Source organism: Ursus americanus, chromosome 31, assembly GCF_024610735.1.
Source record: "Ursus americanus isolate L20-20 chromosome 31, mUrsAme1.1.p, whole genome shotgun sequence".
In the NCBI taxonomy this organism is placed as follows: domain Eukaryota; kingdom Metazoa; phylum Chordata; class Mammalia; order Carnivora; family Ursidae; genus Ursus; species Ursus americanus.
This window is the reverse complement of record NC_142157.1, coordinates 20,633,548-20,658,576: the sequence shown is the minus strand read 5'-3', so window position 1 is coordinate 20,658,576 and position 25,029 is coordinate 20,633,548. Positions and strand designations below refer to the sequence as shown.

The 25,029-nt window shown below is 37.7% G+C and overlaps 1 protein-coding gene across 5 annotated transcripts in view; it reads right to left on the bottom strand.

The window, feature by feature from the left end:
• The window catches only part of NSUN6 (NOP2/Sun RNA methyltransferase 6), a 306,108-nt gene that overhangs the window by 258,324 nt on the left and 22,755 nt on the right, over positions 1-25,029 (bottom strand). For all 5 annotated transcript variants that reach the window (XM_045787462.2, XM_087857648.1, XM_087857649.1 and 2 more), the window contains 4 exons: positions 21,716-21,797; positions 20,381-20,500; positions 15,061-15,205; positions 60-208 (listed from right to left, as the gene is read on the bottom strand). In XM_045787462.2, coding sequence (XP_045643418.1) covers positions 60-208; positions 15,061-15,205; positions 20,381-20,500; positions 21,716-21,797 — 496 coding nt within the window. The remainder of the gene's footprint in view (positions 1-59; positions 209-15,060; positions 15,206-20,380; positions 20,501-21,715; positions 21,798-25,029) is intronic.

The following is a 25,029-nucleotide window of genomic DNA, read 5'->3' as shown; positions in this document are numbered from 1 at the left end:
CTTTGAAACATCAAACAACGAAGGTCAATTTTCGTTCACATCAAAGTATCATCACATACCACAGTGAAGAGTTTTCTCTGTAAAGGCTGATATGATGTCACTTCTTTCAAAGTCCAAGAACAAGCCATGTTTGGTCTCTGTCCCATCCCACTGCATGGTGCATCAAGAAGAACTCGGTCAAAAGATTCTGGTAAGAATGGAGGTTTTCCTATGAAGAGAATTATAAACATATTTGCCATCTGCCTACTGGTCTGGAATAGAAAACTCCTAAGATAGAAGCAATTATCAGGAATTTAAAATCATAATCTAGACTACAAAGGAAAACCACCTCTCCTTTCAAGTAGCTGATAAAACTAATTCCGACATATGCAAAATGTTTAAAAATGTGATTATTATAATTGAGGGTTATTCTGTTGACACAGAGCAAATCAAGGCCTAATCAAATGAGACGCTGAATCCCCAATGTCAGGAGCCACAGTTTATTAGAGCTAGGCCCTGGAATTAATTCTAGCCATCCTGAGAGCTGACACTTCTCTTGGCAATCCCTACTGCAGACAGCCCCAGAAAGGAAGAGTACCTGTTAGGTTCTAGTCAAATCCACTGGTTCTGAGGTTCCTCACTCTCCTTGCTTCTGGGCCATCAGCAAGGCTATGCTCCGGAGTAAGTCAGTATCTCCTTGCATCCAATCTTCCACAGGTTTCCCTTTGCATTCACTTGAATAACTTCCCACTAACTTCTGAGCCAATTTAAGTGTTACTGGAGAAAGTCATGAAACTGAACAGTCTGCTTATGTATTACGCTATCTAACTGCAAGCGAGACACTGCTGCTGCTTTCATAGGAACCCATTTGATTGTCTACAGTAACCACAGCAATGTTCTGAATATCACACCAAGATAACCCACATTTCTCTGATTGCAAAACTGTCAGACAGGAGCGCTTATCAATTTAACTCATCTCCATCCAAAACCATCCTTGCTTTCTTACCTGCTGTCTCAGAATATCTTTTCAAAGTAAACAATTATTTTTAAGGTTTTTGATACATACTGAAAAAATGCTCTATAAAGACTATCCCAATTTACATTTCCATTATGATTTTACTTATTCTCCCAAAATCTTCATCCAAGTATTATTATTTTTATGGTTATTTTTATTGGCCATTTGTATTTTTTCTTGATATAGTCACATTCTTTGTTTTGTCCTTTTCCTACTAAGACTGTCATCTTTATCTCTCTTTTTTAAAAGATTTTATTTATTTGAGAGAGAAAGAGAATGCACGACAGGGGGAGAGACGGAAGGAAAACAGACTGCCCACTGAGTAGGGAGCCCCCGACGAGGGGCTCGATTCCAGGACCCAGAGATCATGACCTGGGCCGAAGGCAGACGCTTAACTGATTGAGCCACCAGGCGCCCCTGTTACCTTTCTCTTACTGATTAGAAGAGCTACAAGGGTAGTAGATGCTCTCTGTAGTGATTAGATCTAAGATGCCTCAGTGATCTCCTTTTGCTTTTCCAGCTCTTCAACATCTATTTAACAGATTCCTTACACTACTTATTTATACTAAATTGTCTCTCTTTAGTACAAATTTGTAATGAATTGTTTCTGTTGCAATACCTTGTATACTTTTTTTTAATCCTGTGGGCAAATTCTCCCAAAACACAGCTCTCAACAAGTTATTCATTTCCCTGACAAAGTAAAACAAAACCAAAAACTATTCCCACAGCTCCTAAATCTCTGGAATAAACTCCTGAGACTAACAAATACAGACCATTAACAATGAACAATCGGGCCTCATCCAGATTGTTCTCCAGCTACATTTCTCAGTACTCCCCCATATTCACCAATGTTAAAACAAACAAGTCCACATCACCACTTTGTTACCCAAAAATGTCATGAACTTTACTATTTCCATGCTTCTACTAATTCTATTCACCTGAGAAGCCCCCTGCACTCACTTCCATTTGTCCAACTGCTATCTACCCTTTCAATGCCTAACAAATACCACCTCCTCACCTAAATGCTTTTTCCATTGTCCCTCTAAGAAGTAATCCTTCCGAGTTCCCATAGCACTTGGTAGCTTTTGGACGTATGGTATTTTTTTTAATTAATTAATTTGAGAGAGAGAGCATGAGCACGTGGCAGGGAGGGGCAGGAGGAGGTAGAGAGAATCTCCAGCAGATTTCATGCTGAGCATGGAGCCCAGTGTGGGGCTCCATCTCCCGATCCTGAGATCATGAGCTGAGCAGAAAACAAGAGTCGGACACTTAAATGACTGTGCCACCCACGTGCCCTAGGGTTCATGTCTTAATCCCCCCCCCAGGCACTGAAAATTCCTTAAAAATATCTGCCAGCCCACAAGATACCTTTGTGTGAGCTAGGATTAAGGTATCTGCACCTCGGGATTAACATAGTCCTGCACCATGATAAACAGAGCACAGTTGGAATTCAGCCCCTCAACATATCCCTCAGCCAGGTGCCCTTGGACAGAGCATAACTATATGCCATGGCCCTGACGGAGTAGGGACAATAATGCCTCATCACTGAACTCACTGTTCTTCATAAGTACCATTTTCATAAAAGGTAGTGGATAATTATACAGAAATTGAGAAATTATCAAAATCTTCTAGACATGTCGAAAATCAGACCAAGATCACCAAATGACCCCCAAATGTACCTGGTCCAAGAGAAATTTCTCTTGTTCGAAACAAGAAAGCCATGGAAAGAACATTTAAAGCTTATACATTGTATAAGGTACCCAACTTTTTACTTATGCAAACCTTTTACTATATAATCTTACAACTACCTTTAGTGACTTCTAAAACTATGTTAGTTCGGGGTGTTGTAGAATTTAGGAGCAATTTTATGATACAAATAACGAGACTGAGACAACTTTTGGAATGAAGGCGTGCAGAACTTCTCCCCACTGAAAGAACTGGTAAAAATTACAACACAAACAAAAACAACCATTTAAAGTCTCTAGAAAATGTCTAGGATATACATCAAATGAAGAAACACTTATTAAAGAAAATATAAGAAATGTGAGTATCTGTGGTATCTGAGCCACAGTCTGTTCCTTCCTTTGCCCCAAAAGCCTCTTCCCTGAGGCTCAGAGTGAAAAGTGATCCACTTCACGTGGGTGCAGCCAGGAACACATGGCTGCCTCTCTCCCTACCCTCCCAGGCAAGAAATACGGTTAATTCACTGGAAGTCAGAGGCCTGCCAGCATTTCTAATCCCCTCAAGTCCCATGTTGCAAAGGCTCGATTCCAGGTTAAGAGCAGCTGAAAACACTCTGGGGCTGCCTTCCTCCACCCAGCCCGCACTCATACATGGACAGCTCTAGCCCAGGCACAGGAGGCTGAGAATACCAAAGCCCCAACTGTTCTTGCCCCAACTTAACAAAAGAACCTCCAAATATAAAAAGCAAAAACTGGGAGAACTAAAGGGAGAAATACACCATTCAGCAATGAGTTGGAGACTTCCATACCTAACTTTCATAATAAAAAGAATAACCAGGCACAGGATCAAAAAGGAAATAGAACATTTCAACATAAAGGAGACCTAACAGATTACCTATAGAACATTCCACTCAACAATGGTAGAACACACATTCTTTTCCAGTGCACATGAATCATTCTCTAAGAGAGAACATAAGTGAGGCCACAAAACACAGATCAGTAAATTTTAAAAAGGCTGAACTCATTCATTTGTTCTTCACCAAAATGGAATGAAAATATGTTAGGAATACAAGGAAATTTGGGAAATTCACAAATATGTGGAAGTTAAAAAACATGCCCCAAAATAACCATGGGTCAAAGAAATCACAGGTAAATCATAAAATGATTTGACATGAATAAAAACACAACACACCAAAACTTATGGGAAACAGTGAGATACTGCTTAGAGGGAAAATTACAGCTGTAAACAGCTATGTTTCTAAAAAAGATCTCAAATCAACAACCCAGCCTTCCATCTTAAGACAATGGAAAAAGAAAAGCAAATGAAAAAATAGAGAAGAAAATAATAAAGGTTACAGCAGAAATTAATGAAACAGAGAATTAAAAAAAAAGAGAGAAAGGATCAACAAAAACCAAAAGTTAATTCTCTGAAAGGAGCAACAAAATGAACAAAACTTAAGCTAGACTGACCAAGAAAAAAAGAGAAAAGACTCAAAATATTAATATCAGGGATTAAAAAGGGGACATCACTACTGACCTGACAGAAAGAAAAATAATTAAAAAGGAATACTACGAATAGCTGTACAGATAATTTAGATGACATGGATAAATTACCAGCAAAACACAAACTACTGAAAATGATTTAAGAAGAAAGAAAATCTGAATAAATCTGTAGTAAGTAAAGAGACTGAATTAATAATTTTTAAAATTTCCACAAAGAAAAGCCCCAACCAGATGTTTTCACTGATCAGTCTATCAAACATTTAAAAAAGAATTAATAATTCTTGATAAATTCTTTCAAAAACAGAAGGAAAAAGAATACTTCCCAACTCATCCTATGAAGCCATAATTACCCTAATATCAAAACCCGACAAACACAGCACAGGAAAGAAAACTACAGACCAGTGTCTCTTATGAATATGGACACAAATACAAACAAACCTGATCTAGCAACATGTGAAAAAAATTACACACTATGACCAAGTAGGATTTATCCCAGGAATCCAAGGTTGTTTAGCATCTGAAACTCAATCAAATAAAGGTCAAACACCACAAGATCATCTCAATAGACACAGAGGAAGCATTTGACAAAATCCAACACTATTTTATGATTAAAAACACCCAGTAAAACAGAAATAACAGGAAATTCCTCAGCCTGATAAAGGTTATCTATGAGAAACCTTTAGCTGGTTTTAAACCACTTGAAAGACTGATCAGCAATAAGATATGGATGCCCTCTGTTACCACTTCCGCTTAAACATTGTACTAGAGGTTCTAGCAAGACAACTAGGTAAGAAATGAAACAAAATGCATCCAAATTAGAAAGAAAACAGTAGACCTATCTTTATTTGTAGATGAACAAAGCTGGAAGACAACCCACTTCCTGATTTCAAAATTTACTAAAAAGCTATAGTAATCCAGACAATCCTTACTAACTTACAGATAAAAATATCAATCAATGGAAGAGAACTGAGAGTCCAGAAATAAACCCTTACATTTATGGTCAACAAGGGTACCAAGACAATTCAACAAAGCAAAACAGTCTTTCAGCAAAAGGTGCTGGGGCAACTGAGTATCTATGGGAAGAAGAATCAAAATCAAGTTTGATTCTTTCATCACACCATAAACAAAAATTATTTCACAATGGATTCTAGACCTAGATATAAGAACTAAAATTATAAAATTCTTATAGACACCCCAAAACAAATAACAAAAGAAAAAATAGGTAAAGGGGACAACAAATTAAAAACTTTTGAGTTTCAGAGAACATCATCAAAAAAGTGAATGGACAAATCACAGAATGGGAGAAAATATTTATAAATCCTATGTCTAATAAAAGACTTGTATCTGGAATATATAAAGAACTCTTAAAACTCAAAACATAAAAAGACAACCCATTTTAAAAACAGGCAAAGGATCTGACTAGACAAGGAGATATAACATGTCCAATGAGAACATGAAAACATGCTCAACATTATTAGTCATCAGGGAAACCTGCAACAGAGAAACTCAAATCAAAACCAGGAAAATAATTCCATACCTACTAAGCTGGCTTTAATCAAAGGACAGATGCTGGTGAGGATGTGAAGAAACTGAAACCTTCATATACTGCTGCTGAAAATGTAAAATGATCCAGCTGCTTTGTAAAACAGACTGGCGGTTCTACAGAAAGGTAAATGTCAAGTTACCATATGATCCAGAAATGCAACTTGCAGGTATATGCTCAAGAGAAATGAAATCTATGTCCACACAGAAACTTGTACACAAATGTTTACAGCAACATTATTCATAAGAGCCAAAAAAGGGTAAACAACCCAAATGTCCACCAAATGATGACTGGATAAATAATAATCTGTGCAGTGGAATACTGTCCATCCACAAAAAGGAATGAAGTACAGAGACATACCACAACATAGATAAACCATAATAAGAGTACAGTAAATGAAAGAAACCAGTCACAAAAGCTCACATCCTGCAGGATTTCCTTTATATGAAATATCCAGAACAGCCCAATCTGCAGAGACAGAAAGCAGATTAAGAGTTGACTAAGCCTGGGGGGTGGAAGTGTAAGGCAATAAGGAGTTGAATGTTAAAGAGTATGAGGTTCCTGTGGAAGGAGCCGAGATGCCCTTCAACAGATGACTGGATTAAGAAGATGTGGTCCATATATACAATGGAATATTACTCAGCCATCAGAAAGAACGATTACCCAACATTTGCAGCAACATGGAAGGGACTGGAGATTATGCTAAGTGAAATAAGTCAAGCAGAGAAAGACAATTATATGGTTTCACTCATTTGTGGAGCATAAGGAATAGCAGGGAGATTGGTAGGAGAAGGAAGGGAATAATGAAGGGGGGTAAACAGAAGGGGGATGAACTACGAGAGACTATGGACTCTGGGAAAGAAACTGAGGGTTTCAGAGGGGAGGGGGAGTGGGGGGATGGGCTAGGCTGGTGATGGGTATTAAGGAGGGCACGTATTGCATGGAGCACTGGGTGTTGTACTCAAACAATGAATCATGGAACACTACATCAAAAGCTAATGATGTACTGTATGGTGACTAACATAATAAAAAAATTTTTTAAAAAGTATGAGGTTTCTTTTCAAGGTAATGAAATTGTTCAAAAATTAGATTGTGATGATGGCTGCTGCATAACTCTGAATAAAAAAACAAGTGAACTGTATACTTTAAATGTGTGAATTGTGTGGTACATGAAATATATACTGATACACAACAAAGATGTTAAAAAGAACAAGTGAGGTCAGATTATTAAAGATTACAAATTTCCATTCTAAAGCAATCTTTACTATTGATCCTATATGAAGAAAAACCACTATTCTTTCCCATTTAACAAATACTACAGTGGATATAATTTAAAATTAGGTAAGAAAAAGGGTAATCTTTCAAAAAATCTCTAATATGACATAAAATGTTTCCTTTGGCATCAAGAATAAAAACTGCTCTCAGGAATGATTTTTAGTACTTACCTAGTAATATATTAAAAAACAACTGGTTTCTTTTTATAAATTGTATTTATGAGGGAAAAGATTGGATTTGGGTTACTCCTTATAGGTAACCACAACATTGAAAGTATGGATAATCTTTATTCCCAATAAATGAAAGTCAAACTAAATATAACTCTTTATAAAGAGTTCAAACTGAATATTCAAACAATATTTTCTCTTTTTAGGGTTTGTTTTTGTTTTTTTGGTATTAAAATCACCTTGCCAAGCTATGTAAAACTTTTTATCATATTAACTGAATTTACAGAACAGGTGAAAATCACCCTGAAGTAAATTGGGAGAATTATTGTTTTTGTGCTTTCATTTTCCAAGTCAGTACTTATTCTTTCTGTGTCCAGCTAACAATCTATTGTGCATATAAGTTAAAAATTTATAGCTAAGCACACGAATAATTTAAAACTGTGAAAAAAATTATACTTTTTTCCAAAGATGGCTATGACAATACCTCCCACTCCACTTGCCCTTCAATTTGACATTGACTCTTTTCCCACAGCAGATAGGGTCTAATGTTCCTTCTCCTTTATTCTTGACAAAAGCAGACTTGCTGCTACACGACTTTTGGATGCGGTCATAAAAGGTGATACAGTTTCTGCCTGGGGCTCTTGGGACACTTGTTTTCAGAACCCAGCCAACATGGTCTGAGAAAATCTAGTACACGGAGAGGCCATGTATAGGTGCCACCTGAGAGCCACCATTAACCTCCAGATAGGTATGTGGTAGACAAAGCTTCCTTCAGGTACCATGTGACTGCTGTTGCATAAGCCACTGAAAGTAAAAACCACTTGAGTTGCCAGTTGATCCCTAAAATTGTGAGAAATAATAATAAACTTATTGTTGTTTTAAGTCACTGAGTGATGGGCTGCTTTGTTATAACAGCGGTCCATACCCAGAACAAATTGTTTAAAAATCAAAACTACCCTGCAACTTGACATTAGTGCACAGTGACCAAGTCACTGAATCAACTCCTTACCACCTTATACTAAACACCTCATTTATCCACTCAGAGGACTTTAAACCCTTCCAACTTAAAAAGGAAAGAAGCAATTTATTAACTAAAAGGAATAAATTTAGAAAACATGAGGGGGGAAATGGCAGAGTAGAAGGATCTTGAGTTCACCTTATCCCACAGACACTAAACCAACAACCACAACTTCTACAACTCATTCTGAAAATCTGAAGACTGACAGATCTTCCACACCTAGTCATAAAGAGAAGGACACATCAAAAAGGGTAAGAGGGGTAGAGATAAGGTCAATGACTAAACCCCCGATAAGACTAAGCACAAAAGGAAAGATGGAGGAGGGGATCAGATCCCACAGCTGGCAACCAGAGCCCTGGGGACTTAAACTGTGAAGATGAGTCTCATGATACCCGGCTTTGAAAATCAGCAGAGCCTAACACTGGGAGCTCTGACAATTAAGCTATCAGTTGATTTTTCAACAGAAACTTTGCAGGCCAGAGGAATGTGGCAATGATACATCCAAAGTGCTGAAAGGTGGGGGGGCGCCTGGGTGGCTCAGTTGGTTACGGGACTACCTGTGGCTCAGGTCATGATCCCAGGTCCTGGGATTGAACCCCACATCGGGCTCCCTCTCCCTCTGCTGTTCCCTGATTCTGCTCTCTCGCTCTCTCTGTCAAATAAATAAAATCTTTTAAAAAAGACAAAACCAAAAAACCAAAACAACAACAACAAAAAAAAACAACCCACCCAAAGTGCTGAAAGGAAAAACCTACAACCAAGAATACTCTACCCAGCAAGGCTATCTTTTTTTTTCCTTTTTTTTTTAAATTATGATATGTTAGTCACCATACAGTAAATCATTAGTTATTGATGTAGTGCTCCATTATTCATTGTTTGCATATAACACTTTGGAAAACAGTGTGGAGGTCCCTCAAAAAGTTAAAAATAGAGCTACCCTATGACCAGCAATTGCACTACTGGGTATTTACCCCAAAGATACAGACATAGTGAAGAGAAGGGCCATATGCACCCCAATGTTCATAGCAGCATTGTCCACAATAGCCAAACTGTGGAAGGAGCCGAGATGCCCTTCAACAGCAAGGCTATCTTGAAGGAGAAATGAAGGAGAAATAAAGAGTTTCCTGGACAAAAAAAAGTTAAAGGAGTTTATCACCACTAAACCCACCTTACAAGAACTGTTTAAAGGGATTTTTTTCAGAGGAAAGAAAAGACTATAACTAGAAGAAAATCACGACAGAAAAAAACTTCACTGGTAAAAGCAAACACACAGTGAATATAGATTAATTTCTCCTAAAACCAATATGAAGGTTAAAACACTATGGTTGTGAAATCAAGTATATCTACAAAACTTAAGGAATACACAAAATAAAAAGATGTAAAATATGACATCATATACATGAAATGAAGGGGAGTAAAAATTTAGTGCTTTCAGTGTTCGAACTTAAGTCAACCACCAACTTAATACAGACTGCTATACACAATAGGATGTTATAAATGAACACCATGATAACCACAAATAAAAGACCTATAACAGATACACACACAAAAAAGAGAAAAGAATCCAAGCATAACACTAAAAGAACCAACCAAACCACAAGGGAAGTGAGCAAGAAAAAAAGAAAGGAACAGAGAACTACAAAAATAACCAGAAAGCAATTAACAAAATGGCAGTAAGTACATATTTATTTATCAGAGAGAGAGAAAGAGAGAGTGAGCATGAGCAGGGGGAGGGGCAGAGGGAGAAGCAGACTCCCTCCCCCAAATAGGGAGCCCAACACAGGACCCTGGCATCATGACCTAAGGTGAAGGCAGATGCTTAACTGACTGAGCCACCCAGGCACCCCAACAATTACTTCAAGTTTAAATAAATGCTTCATTTAAAAGACATAGGTGACTGAATGAATAAAAAATCAAGACCCACCTATATGCTGTCCATAGAAGACTCACTTCAGACTTAAAGACACAGAGACTGAAAATGAAGGAATGGAAAGAAATTCCATGCAAACAGAAGCAAAAAAAAACAACATCAACAACAACAAAAAAACCCCAAAAAAAACAAAACAAAAACAAACAAGAAAGCAAAGCCAGGCAGAAACACTTCTATCAAACAAAACAGACTTAAAAACAAAGTTCTAATAAGAGACAAATAAAGGCATTACATAATAATGAAGGGATCAACCCAACAGGAGGATATACAATAGTAGTGGACTTTAACACCTCAATTTCAATTACATCAACTGATAGATTATCCAGACAGAAAATCAACAAGGAAACAGTCACTTTGAATGACACATAGACCAAATAAACCTAAAAGATACCGAACATTCCATCCAAAACGAGCAAAACACACTTTCTTTTCTAGTGCACGTGGCACATTCTCCAAGAGAGATCACATGTGAGGCCACAAAACAAGTATCAAATTTAAGAACACCAAAATCATATCAAGCATCTTTTCCAACCACCACAATGTGAAACTAGAATTTAAAAAAAAAAAAAACCTGGAAAAAAGACAAACACCCGGTAGCTATATAACATGCAACTAAACAAAAATGGGTCGATGATGAAATCAAAGAGGAAATCAAGTAATACCTGGAGACAAATGAAAATGGAAACACAACAGTCCAAAATTTTGGGAACACAGCAAAAACAGTTCTAAGACAGAAGTTTATGGTGATACGGACCTACCTTAAGAAATAAGAAAAATCTCAAACAATCAGACCTTACACCTAAAGGAATGAGAAAAAAGAACAAAGCCCAAAGTTAGTAGAAGGAAGTCAATAAAAAGATTAGAGTGGAAATAAATTGAGACTAAAAAAACAACAAAACAAAAGATCAATGAAACCAAGAGCTGGTTCTTTGAAAGGATGAACAACATTGATAAACCTTTAGCCAGACTTATCAAGAGAGAACTCAAAAAATAAAATCAGAAATGAAAGAACAGAAATAACCAACAGCACAGAAATACAAAGGATTATAAGAACACTACAAAAAAATTACATGGAAACAAATTGGACAACCTAAAAGAAATGGATAAATTCCTAGAAACGTACAATCTTTCAAAACTGAATCGGGAAGAAACAGAATATTTGAACAGACTTATTACTAGTAATGAAATTAAATCAGTAATCAAAAAACTCCCAACAAACAAAAGTCCAGGGCCTGATGGCTTCAAAGGTGAATTCTACCAAATATTGAAAGAAGAGTTAATACCTATTCTTCTCAAACTGTTTCAAAAAATAAAAGGGAAAGAAAAACTTCCAAATTCATTCTAAGAGGCCAGCATTAGCCTGTTACCAAAACCAGACAAAGACACTACAGGAAAAGAAAACTGCAGGCCACTACCCCTGATAGATGCAAAAATCCTCAACAAAACATTAGCAAACCAAATTCAACAATATATGAAAGGAACATTCACCACAAACAAGTGGAATTTATTCCACAGATGCAAGGATGGTTCAAAATTCACATACCAATGTGATACATCGCATTAACAAGAATGATGAAAACCATATGATTATCTCAATACATGCAGAAAAACCATCTGACAAAATACAATACCCACTCATGATAAAAACTCTCAACAAAGTGGGTTTAGGAGAAACATACCTCGACATAATAAAGGACATATATGAAACAATGCACAACCAATATCATACTCAATAGTGAAAAATTGAAAGCTTTTCCTCTAAGATGAGGAATAAGACAAAGATGTCCACTCTCACCACTTTTATTCAACACAGTACTGGAAGTCTAGGCACAGCAATCAGACAAGAAATAAAAGGCATCCAAACTGGTGGAGGAAATAAAACTGTTACTCTTTACAGATGACTTGATACTATATATAGAAAACCCCAAAGACCGTTAAAAAACCTATTAAAATTAGTGAATTCAGTAAAGTTATAAAATGTAAAATTAATATACAGAAATCTGTTGTGTTTCTGTACACTAATAATGAAGTAGAAGAGAAATTAAGAAAACAATCCCATTTATAAATGCACCAAAAAGAAAAAATACAAAGGAATAAATTTAAACGAGGGGAAGACCTATACTCTGAAAATTCTAAGACATTAAGGAAAGAAACTGAAGACAATACAAACATACGGAAAGATACACCATGGTCATGGATGGGAAGAATACCATTAAAATGCCCATACTACCCAAGCAATTTAAAGATTTAACTCAATCACTACCAAAAAAACAACAGTGCTTTTCATAGAACTAGAACAAAGAGTATTAAAATTTATATTAAACCACAAAAGACCCCAAACAGTCAAAGCAATCTTGAAAAAGAAGAACAAAGCTGGAGGTATTATCTATTTGAGATTCCTCAAAAAATTAAAAATAAAAATACTATATGATCTGGTAATTCTACAACCAGATAATTACTCAAAGAAAATGAAAACATTAATTCAAAAAAGATATATGCAACCCTACGTTTATTGCAGTATTATTTCAGTAGGCAGTACTTTTTTTTTTTTTTTATATCATCTAACGTGGAGCTCAAACTTACAACCCCGAGATCAAGTTCTGCATACTCTACAGACTGAACCAGCCAGGTGCCCCTTTCAGTAGCCAATATACTGAAGCAATCCCAAGTGTCTACTGATAGATGGGATAAAGAAGATGTGGTATGTATACACAAACACATACACAGACACACACAGTATTAGTCAGCTACAAAAATGAATGGCATCTTTCCATTCATGACAACATGGATAGACCTAGAGGGTATTATGCTAAGTAAAAAGTCAGACACAGACAAATACCATAGAATTTCACTTATATGTGGACTCCAAATGTCAAAATAAGTGAACAAACAGAAACAGACTCATAAATACAGACAACAAACTGGTGGTTGCCAGAGGGGAGGTAGGTAAGGGGATGGGCAAAATATGTGAAGGAAATTAAGAGATACAAACTTCTAGCTATACAATGAGTAAGTCAGAGAGATAAAAAGCACAGCGTAGGGCATATACTCAATAATATAGTAACATTTTATGGTGACAGAGGGTGACTGTGGTGAGCACTGAGTATATACAGAACTTTAGAATTGTTATGCTGTACACTTGAAACTAATAACACTGTCAACTACCCTAAAATAATAGAAATTTAAAATATCTTATAAATTTTAACAATCACCATTATCACTTTCAGTAATACAAAGTCTTTGTCAGACTGCTAGTTGTTCTTTAATACCCATTATCGTCTTTTTCTAAAGTCATGTTTTGAACTGGGCACATGGCTACACATCTAATGACAACATTTTCCAGCCCCCTTTGCAGTTAAATTGATCAATGACTAACCTGGCCAGTGGCATGTGAACTCATAAGGATTCTGATACCCTTTCCCTTCCCCTTGAAAGAACTGGCACATCTGCCTTGGACCCAGAGATGAAACTACGATGTTGGAGGCCCACTTCTGTCAGGTGGGACCAAAATAAACAAAAACAAACAAAGAAACAAAAAACGCTTCTATCTTTCCTAAACCACTGTATTTTGGGTCTCTCGGATACAGCCCATTAGCTGATATGCTACTATAAATCTCCTGCGAACTCCTGGCTAACTCTTCTGGGTTAACAATCAACTGACTATGAAGTGCTGTTCTCACGTAATCAGGCAATTACACCTGACCTATTCCCACCTCTATAGGAAGATACATAATAGTCCAGAACTAGCTCCTGAGAACAATCCATATTTTTCTAAGAAGCCTTCCATGTGTTTCATTTATTTGTTTATTCCCATGTGGTTTATTACACATCAGGCAGGTGTCACAAAATAACTTCTCACTTTCCAGGAGTCCCAAAGATATGTTGATGTTGACATTACTACTGATGCATTTTCCATCAAACGGATTGGGTCTACTGCCAGACACTCTAGGTTTAATACTCCAAATCAAAGTACCATAAAGTATCTGTGATGAAACAGGTCTTAATGAAAAAAAGAGCTAAAGATGACAACCTACAACCATCAGCTAATAAAGTGATATGGATGAGTGAAAAATCAGTGATCGAATATCCCAAGTTAATTAATGAATGTCTCCCTATAGCACTGAACACCAAACTCTAAGATGGCTACCTTCACAGCTTGATTATTCTCACCCCAATCTCAGCCTAATATGCTTTTGAGGATGATCACTTAATTCAATGATATATATAACTTGGTGACCTACCAACAATTTCAGTAAAGTGACAGTAATGGATTATATTGAGCTGTCCACTGCTACCAGTCATTCTTATGAACAAGACCTTACATATGTGAAAACTAGATGGTCTGTAAAGGGTGGGGAGTCAAAACCATGTCCTCAGCTTTTTAAAATCATCTTTTTTCAAGTAGCATCTTTAATCAATAAACATTTTGGGGAAACTAATGGCAATTAATTCATTAAAATATGCAAGTTTCTTGAGTATTTTATGAAACCATATCTACACAAAGATAGAGAGCAACAGAGGACTTAATAAATGCAACATTTTGCTCCAAAACAAGATATGTGGCAGTTTTCCCTTCCTTCCCAGCTCCATAGCCCCATTCTCTCAAGAAAAATGAAGAAAAAAAAATTAGCTCAAGAATCATAAACTTGAAAGGCTAATAAGCTTTCTGAGATTTAATATGAAATTAAGACAAATACATTAAGACTAAAGAGTCTGACCAAGTCTTGGGGTTTGATTTGATGTTATTAAAATCTGACATAACTATATATAGGTACTATATATATGTTCTGGGATAAGATGAAAAGCAAAATGGTATCTATTATGGCAAAATATCTCAGATCCATGCCAGTTTCAAGGTCTTATGGATATTTTAGGGCTAGAACAATGACAGCAAAATCTGTTTCCAAGAGCCAATTACAGAAGCCTGTAAAGATAAAATTTAACTCACCTTCAGCATCCTTAACCATATCGAGTTGAAGAGCCTTTGTTCCGTCAAAGCAAAACGCCTTGATGGAATTCAGCCCTAACAATAAAGCATTCTGTTTTATTTTTTCTACTTTGTTGGGTATTTTATCCAGTGCTATTACTTCTCCCTAAAAAACAAGCAAAACACACATAAAGTGTAAACCCAAAGCAGTCATAAAAGCTATTAATAATGAAGAAAACTGATGAAAAATTAGTCTTCCCTACTTTCCTCCTATCCCTAGTTTTAAAGCTGAATTCATTAATCAAATGTGTATCAAATTTACACTAAAATACTTAAAGTCTCAGCCTTTTGAAAAAAAAAAAAAATTCTTAGAGACAAACCAAGAAACAGACTCCTCACTATAGAGAACAAATTGCTGGTTACCAGAGGGGGGGAGGGTGAGGGGATGGGTGAAATAGGTGATGGGGATTAAGGAGGGCACTTGTGATGAGCACCGAGTGATGTATGGAAGACTAAATTGTAGTGATACTACACTGGATGTTACCTAACTGGAATTCAAGTAAAAATTTTAAAAATAAATAAATACAAAATAGAAAAGTACATTCTTGCCAGGTTAATTTTCTTATAGTACACAGCTATTTTTAATTAACAAAACTCAAAACCATAGTGTTTGCCATCTAAGAAACCTGAAAATATCTATTGGAGGTAAATATTAAAAAAAAAAAAATCACCAACTGATGTGCTTTGGTCACACCTGTAAGAATATGAACTAATGTTCTGAGATATGTGTGCTTTCTAGTGCTTTGGGATACAGATGACTGTTACCTGTAAAATCAATCCTCATATCAATATTTTCTGAGTTGTATATGTAAACAAAATTCATGCCAATTCTGACAACCATAACATAAAAATATTGACCTGTATATTACAGCAAAATGCTATGGACTGGTATAAAAAGCAGTTCAAAAATAATTTTATATGGCAACTCTTCGGTTAAGTTAAAGTCAATGAAGATGAGGCCACTCTTTTACGAATGCGCTGTGACATTCATGTGATTTTTTAAATATACTGTGAAATGATATTGCAGAGATGGTGAGATTAACTCTTCAGTGTCTTTTCTTGCTTTTGTTTCTTTTATATACATCACCATCCTTGTATGACATCCCTGTATGACACCATCCTTGTACGACAAATGCATCACCCGCATAGATTACAATGCTGCTACGCTTTCTATGCTCATCTTTATACAGCACTATGAAACCGAACAACAGAACATGGACACACCTAAAATATCCAGACTCTCTTTGGAAAGATTTCTTACTGGAGAGAATAAAATATGTCTGGATACTTCTAAGCAAACACAATAAATATCATATACCTTAAATTAAGGGCAGATTATTATCACTTCTTCAAAGCACACCATAATCTTTACAATTAAGGATTTCAGGTAAACTGAAAATTGACTTGCATTAAACACCACACCTCCATAAAATGAATCCTTCTATTTCGTGTTCTGCCGTTTTATGCACTGGTGGTATTTAATGCATTTTTCCTTAAGGTTTTTGCTGTTACCACCTTAAATTCCTTTGGGACAAAGAAGAGTATAAGTAAACAGGAAAGTACATCTCCTCTAATGAACCAAGAGTATAATACCCCAAAACCTTAACAACAAATATCTTTTCCTTCCTTTGTTACTTTAAAGCCACTCACTGAGTGCTACCACGTGTGTGTGTGTGTGTGTGCACGCGCGTGTGTGTGTGTGTAGGGTACATATATACAGGGTGCATATATACACGCACACACACAGAACATATATACATTGCCTATTTATAGTGTATGTAGATACACATATAGTGCAGAGATAGGTTTTAACCCTTTAATATATTTATTGAAAATACAAATTTATTTATTTATTTATTTACATGTGTTTGTGTGCACGCGCGTTATCCCCCTGCTTGGGACATAGTGAATATTTCAGAAATTGTAATAGCATCAAATACTAATATGCAAGTAATGTGAATTTTCATCGGAAGTCTTTGGATAAAATGATTTGCACTAACGAAAGGGAAAAGCTACAATTTCACCTTGACACAGTATTATTTTCTGTCCAAGCTTGCTTATAAATCACTTGACCATCCTAAAAACCATCAAATATAGATAAAAAATGATCGATCATCTGGTAAAGTCCAACATCTGGCACTCTGCAGAGTGAGCACACAGATATTACATCTTCTATCAAGTGAATCAGAGCAGAAGGGCTCTGTTAAGCCTCACAGAAGTGTATTTCTACACCAGAAAGTCTTACACTTCAAGTAGGCAATTTTTCCTCATCTATAAATGAGTACCATGAAAACAACTGCCGAGTATCATAAGTGCCTAAGAATTCCTACCACTGTATAAATCTGAGCTAATTTAGAAAAATACGAATGGATCCACTGCCCTCAGTCTTTCACTGTCCTTGCTACGCTCTTCACCCAGTTGAGATTCCATGTTCCATCACATTACTCTCTTATACACATGCTTCTGTGTCTCAGATATAAGCACGACAAAAATGTTGCTGTGGTTAAATCCAATTCTCCGTCAACTTCACATCTACCCCCAGGCAGCTAAAAAAAGCCCATCACTATCCCAATAAATCTTACCTTAAACTCATGACCATTGTATTCATGGAGCCCATAGTGCAAACTGAAATTCCCAGGACGTGTCCATAGCCCATTCTCACTTCCATTTTCCTAGATTAACGTTTCGTACCTCCTAGCTCTTACCACCTCCTTCCCAATCAATCCCCATTCTCATAGGATGGCCTTGCTTCCTGTTTCACTGAGAAAACTCAAACAACCAGAAGAGAACTTCCTGTCTCTTACCACATTGACCAGCCCACCAATATCTGCACCCGGGTACTCCGCCTCCCCTCCGATTTCCATGGATAAACTGCCGCACGCTACCATCTAAAGCCACTTGTGCATCCAACTGTATCATATCTCACCTCCTCAAAGACACTGTTCCAGCAATCTTCCCTGCTCCCTCCGGTGTTAGCAATTTCCCCTTTTAATGGATCTCTCATTAGCACACAAACATGATCACTCCTCTCATCTTAAAATAAAGTGCTCCCTGAGTTCACCTCCAACTACTGCCCCATTTCACTGCATTCCTGTACAAATACCTCCCCCTCCCACCACCAAAGGAGCTGTCTTGATTCACTTTCTTGGATTCCTCTCATTCTCAATGCAAGCAAGCATTTCCACTCACCAAAACTGTTTATGGTAAGGTTGCCCATCACCAACCTGGTGCTAAGTGCACTGGAAGTTCTCAGTCCTCACTTTACGTGGACCGCCAAGAACATCTGACACATCTGATCTCTCCGCTGTCTTTCAATCCCTTTCATTGCATTGTTTCCGGGGTGTCATACTACTCCTCTGGTTTTCCGCTGACATCGCTGGCCATTCCTTCTCCTTTCCCCAACCTCTGAATGTTGGCACACAGTTCCCGTGCGGCTCAGTTTTCCGGCCTCTTCTACTCTCTATTGCCACCCACGCCAGTTCTGTAGCTTTAAGTATTATCTATATGCTGATCACTTGCAAATTTCTATTTTATATATATTTACACTTCCAATCCATATTTTTATTTCCAGTCTATACCTCTGTCCTGAACTCTAGGCTCCAATATCCAATTGCCTGCTCAACATCACCCTTTGCAAGTCTAATGGCACTTCAGTTACTATCTCCAAAACTAACTTTCTGACCTTTCCCTGCAGAACTTGCTCCTCCCACAGTCACCCCTACCCAAAATCTGTAGGAGTCACCCTGGATTACTCTCCCATATCCATAGCCCACATCCAGTGCATTGGCAACTCCTTACAACTCCACCTTAAACACATCTCCAGAACTCCCTGCCACCTCCACGATGCTTTCCTGAATTTAAACCAGTCACCCTTGCCCTCTTCCAGCCTGTTTTCAAGGCAGCAGCCAAAAGGATACTTGAAAGTATAGAGGCTTATGTCACTCTTCTGTGACTTCCCATCACTCAAGCACAGCTAGCTAACATCCTGTCAGACCCTGCCAACAGCTCGACCTAAACACCCTCCCCTGGGGCCTCCCTCTCTCTGGTTTCTCTTCCTCCTCCTGCCCTCCTCACTCCATCTCTCTCAGCAAACGGCAGAGGTTCCTCAAACAGGGCAGGTGCCCTCCAGCCTCAGAGCACCCACACTTGCTTTTTCTCTAGTGAAAACATGCACTCCACAGACTTCCATACTGCTCATCACCTCCAAGACTTTCCTCAAAAACCACCTTCACAGGGTGCATTTCTCATCACCCTCCTAAAAACTGCAGACTCACACCCCTCAATACCCCCGATTGCCCCTTCCTTTCCTCTCTTGCTCACCACCACCCTTACCACAATCCTACATGCCGTAACTTGTATTCATTTAGTTTATTATCTGTCTCCTCTCAACTAGAAGGGAAGCTACATGACGAAGACATTTTTGGTCCCAGTGGTTTATTGCTGCATCCCCAGTACTTGGCATATGTAAGCACTAACTGTCTGTTTAATCAACCAACCAGTTAAAATCTGCCTCCAGAGTAAAGTAGGTGAAGATACTAGTATGTCTAAGCATTTCAGGAACCATGTAATTTTATGGAATTTGAAATAAGAAGAAAGATATCATCAACTGGCCCTATTCTTCTTGAGCTGAAGAATCTCAGGCTCAGTACAGAACGGTTACAAGGTCACACTGAGTTTTGAACACAGATTAACCCACAATGAAAGGAAATATATTGTCAAATACATATATGCAGGAAAAAGCAGTAAAATCTGAAATAAAGTTATCCAAGACTTACTATATTTTGTGACAATGAGACAGGCTTTATAATTAAGCCAGATTATAAGGTTTTTATGACTCTCAAGAAAATGTGTTTGATGTATATGTATCATAATGTACATATATGTATCAATGTATATATTGATACTTCAGTAATGTGCTGTTAAATTAAGTTTTAGTGGCAGAATTTATAGTTTAAAAAGTGTTGAGTCTTACAATTAAGAATACAAAAAACCTTAAATGTTGCATTTAAATGTAATTTTATGAAGAAGACTTCTACTCCACAAATGTATCAATAAATCTGGGATTCAAGAAGATCTTCAGATAGTCCTCACAAATGATAATTATCTACTGAACTCAACATGTGATCAATGCCATCATTGAGCAGTCTTCACTTTGGCTGAATCTGAAATAATTCAGATTATAAATGTCTATATAATGTTTCATAAGTTATGTGTAGTTCCACCTTCAACACTGAAACATGTAATTTGTTGACAGGAGTTTTTGCTGTGAAGACAGTCTCACCTGATCACGCATTAATGCTGCAATGTGTGTTGTTTTGCCTCCAGGTGCTGCACACAAATCTAGAATCTTCTCTCCAGGTTGAGGATTCAGAACATGAGTTACTACAGCAGATGGCAAATTCTATAAAGAAAAAAAAATCAATTATCAATGATTCTAAATCCTTTTAAAATTCAGAATCAGAGAACATAAAGAAATTTTTGGAGGTAATCCAGTATAGCATCCTTTGCCAAGAACAGGTTTTCTGTAAACATACTAGTGTCAGGAAATTCACAGTTTCCTAGAGTAGCCTATGATCTCATAGGGCGTTCACACACGAGACACACACATGCACATGCACAATGCATCTCCCCTTCAATTTAGTAAAAAAAAAAAAAAAAAAAAAAAAAAAAGCACATTTTTTCCCCCTCAATTCAGTGGTTCTCAATATTTTGAAGGCGAAAGCCCTTTTAGAAATATAACAAAGCCTTGGATTTTTTTCTAAGAAAATGTACAAAATTTTGCAATTTCAGGTGCTTCACCATTTAACACCCACTTAAGAATTCTAGTTTTATGCTGCTAATGCCACTCAAAGACATATGGGCTTCCTATCTCCCTGCCACTACCCCATTTCTGTAGGAGAAAAGTAAAATGTACAACAATCTTACTATTTCTGATTGGCACCTAGAAATATGAGATTGGACAATTCAAATATCTACAGCAATAAGTTAGACTGCAATAAGTTATATTATACCATCAATTCGTTATTAGTTTTGATGATACAAGGTCTGCTACTCTAGAATAACAGTTTGCCTTAAGTAAGATAGAATAATATCCCAGAGTAAAGCATTTTTTTAAAAGACTTTATTTATTTGTGTATGTGTGAGAAAGAGAGAGCACACACAAGGTGGGGGAAGAGGGAGAAGCGGACTCCCCACAGAGCAGGGAGCCTGACATGGGGCTTGATCCCAGGACCCCAGAATCATGACCTGAGCCAGTGGCAGATGCTTAACTGACTGAGCCACCCAGGTGCCCCAGTAATGCATTTTTTTAAAGTAATGTATTTTCTAAACTATTTTTCAAGAAAAAACAGTAGAGGCTAATAAGCAATTAAACCATTTTTGGGCAACAGAAGGTTTAAAAAAACTTTAAAATCAGTTGAGAAAAAGAAGAGAATATGTACAAAGTGGTTTTTTTTGGTTTTTTTTTTGTTTTGTTTTTTGGTTTTTACTGCTTAACAAAAGGTAGATCAGAAAAATAAATCACAAAAAAATATGGTAATAGAAACCTTAGATTTGAAATGACTCATTGAAGTTATGTTTCAATATCATTAAATATTTTACTCTGACAAATACTTGCCTGTAAAAATAAGTAGCTGGGCAGTACATTGTCAAATGAGGGGCTGAGATATACCGGTTCTGTCATTCTTATGCCTATACCTCTGAAAAGCAGAAAAATCTAACATTAGTCTGTATAAATTCCACAGTCCATACAGACTCCATTTCCAGGAACATACCCACATAGCACAACAAATGTAAGATGTTCTGCCTTTTTAAAACCTCTTTTATTCAATACCACAATACTTAGGATATTCCTGTGAATTGTCTATGCTTACTCCTTGTAGCAGAAGGTCATCAGGAAAACTAAAAAGCATAGTTACATAAATTTTTCATTTGCACAAAGGAGTTTCTTCAGAGATTTGAACAAACTGAGAAAGGCAAAGAACATGAGTCTTTTTTTTTTAACATAGCTATTTAATTAAAAATGCTATTTATGTTAGCATAATGCATTCATTCTTACTTTTAATGCAGTGTTTTGTTTTTTATATACAGTGTTCTATTAATTTCAGGCGTACAATATCGTGATTCAATATTTCTATCTATTACTCAGGGCTCATCAGGATAAGTGCACTCTTTTTTTGTTTAAAGATTTATTTATTTTAGAGAGAGAGAGCATGCATGCATGAGAGAGGGTGGGTCAGAGGGAAAGGGAGAGAATCGCAAGCAGACTCAGCACTGAGTGCGGAGCCTGATATGGGGCTCAGTCTCATGACCCTGAGATCACAACCTGAGCTAAAACCAAGAGTCAGATGCTTAATGGACCACACCACGTAGGCGCCCCAGGATAAGCGTACTCTTACTCCCCTTCACTTATTTCACCTATCCCCTACCCACCTCCCCTCTGGGAACCATCTGTTTATTCTCTATAGTTAAGAGTCTGGTTTTTGGTTTGTCTTTTTTTTCCTTCGTCCATTTGTTTTGTTTCTTAAATTCCACATATGAGATCATATGGTAGTTCTCTTTCTCTGACTAACATCTGAGTCTTTGTTGATTCATTCTAATCTTTCTGGTAACAGATTCATGATCATTGTTAACAGCTTTTAATTCAATAAACATTTTCTGAATGCTTCAGTTTGCAAGGCACTATGGTAGGTACTTGTATGAAAAATAAAAATATACTTCAGCATCATGCTGATGCTAAGCAACCACAGAGTTGCCACACAACTCACTCAACTCTTTAGAGAATAACGGCCCAGTACTGACACAACACTCAAGGTGAGCTTTTCTACCTTTATCCCATGCTATAAACGGCAGTGGAACTGATCAGAGCAGGAAGGGCCAGGCCGCAGGAGAGAACATGGTGGACGATGATTCATCAGGACAAACATCGCCTTCTGAGAGAAGCTGTCAAGAGGCCATCAGAGGCAAGAGAAAGCACACAAATACTGTTGGAGAAAGCCAAACATGGCCTGGTGTATCAGGCCACACCACAGAGAGCAAGACAAAAGGAAACCAACAGCATGTCCCAGGGATTAGACGGGCACAGAAAAAGTGCACTCTAATAATAAAGGCAAGATTAAGAATCTGGATTTAAACCAGGTACAGGAGTACAAGGACTAGAGTCTAAGCAGAGAACGAGAACACACTCCTCAGGTCCACTAGCTAGACAAGCTCAGAGCTGCTGAGCCCATGTTGGCAGGGAAGCATCTATGTGGATGGTTTGTACTCGGCTTGATGTAGGTAGGTGGGCTCATTTTACCCACAATACTCCTGACACCAAACGGGTGGGGTTTTCTCTTGCACCAGCTGGGTGTCCCTCACTCCAGTTCAGTCCCGGCATGACCTGCTGGGGGTTATTATGAGATGCCACGGGCTCAACAGTTGGTTCCAACAAGACCAGCGTCGCTCCAGACACCAGCTACACATTCCAGGTTGCCATCTGTACTTCTGACCAACGGGCTATAAATTTGAGGGTTTCCACACTGCTCTCCCTCCTCAGGTTTGAAAATTCACTAGAAAAACTCACAGAACCCAGAACAACACTAACTAGTACTGGTTTACTATGGAGGATACAACTCAGAAATGGCCAAAGGGAAAAGATGCACAGGAGAAGGGAAAGGTGTACGGATCACCACCCTCCCTGCACCTAGATGTGTTCACCAACCAGGAGGCTCTCTGAACCCCACCACCTAGGGGTCTTTACGGAGGTTTCAGTACATAGGCATGATTGATTAAATCACTGACCACTGGATAGGAACTGAATTTCCAGGGCCTCTCCTCTCCCTGGAGGCCCAGGGATAGAGCTGCAAGTTCCACCCTTCTAACCACAAGGTTGGTTCCTCCGGCAAGTGCCTTCTAGAAGCTATCTAAGGACCCCCAGCTACCAGTCACCTCATTAGCATACAAAAGACACTCATCACTGCAGAGATTCCAAGGATTTGGGGAGCTGTGTGCCAGAAACCCAAAGACCAAATTATTATTATGCCACAACAGGATAAGTTTACGTTGCTCTTTAGGGTGAAATAATTTCTGTAGATATTCGCGGACTGCAACCACAGTGGTTATGACTACAGCGTCCACTTGGTTCTAACACCCTTTGTCATACAACAAACATTAACTCCTGTCTCCCTCCTCCCATCCCTTTTATCCTCACTCGTTTGTTTACCACTTGATATGTCTGAATCTGTACTTTTAATCAGAGTTAAATCAGAGTTAGTTAATTAGTTAGTCTTTGGTCCTTGCTCCAGCCAGGATCAAATCTAACCATTTACCACATAGTTCCTGCCCAAACAGAAAAAATACAAAGAAACCTTCTGAAAAGTCACAGCCTCAAAATCAGTCATTTGTTGAGACAATTGGCGCACTGACCTTGATCAACACGTCACCCCCTGCCCAGTCTGGACCCATTATTGGACACCTTGAATTCCATGACCTGCTCACTCTTTCATAACTTAAATGACTTTCTGACTTGCAGGACAATAGTCCTCTGAAAAATACTCAAATGTTAACAATTATATGCCTGCCTTTCTAATCTGGTTCCTACCTAGTGCTTCAAGTTCTGCTATTTCTTTGACTGTCTCCTTCTGACCACAGCACAATTAGTCCATCTTTACAGTATTTAACTTAAAAATAACTCGACAAAGAATAATTTAAACCAATTATTGTTCCAGTATGGGATTACATTTCTTTCTTTCTGACTACTTTTTTTTTAATTAGGCAAATTTTATTTATTTATCTTTAAATATTTTATTTTTATTTATTTGAGAGAGAGCATGAGCAGGGGGAGAGGTGGAGGGAGAGGGAGAAGCAGACTTCCCACTGAGCAAGGAGCCCGATGCGGGGCTCTATCCCAGGACCCCGGGATCATGACTTGAGCCGAAGGCTGACACTTGA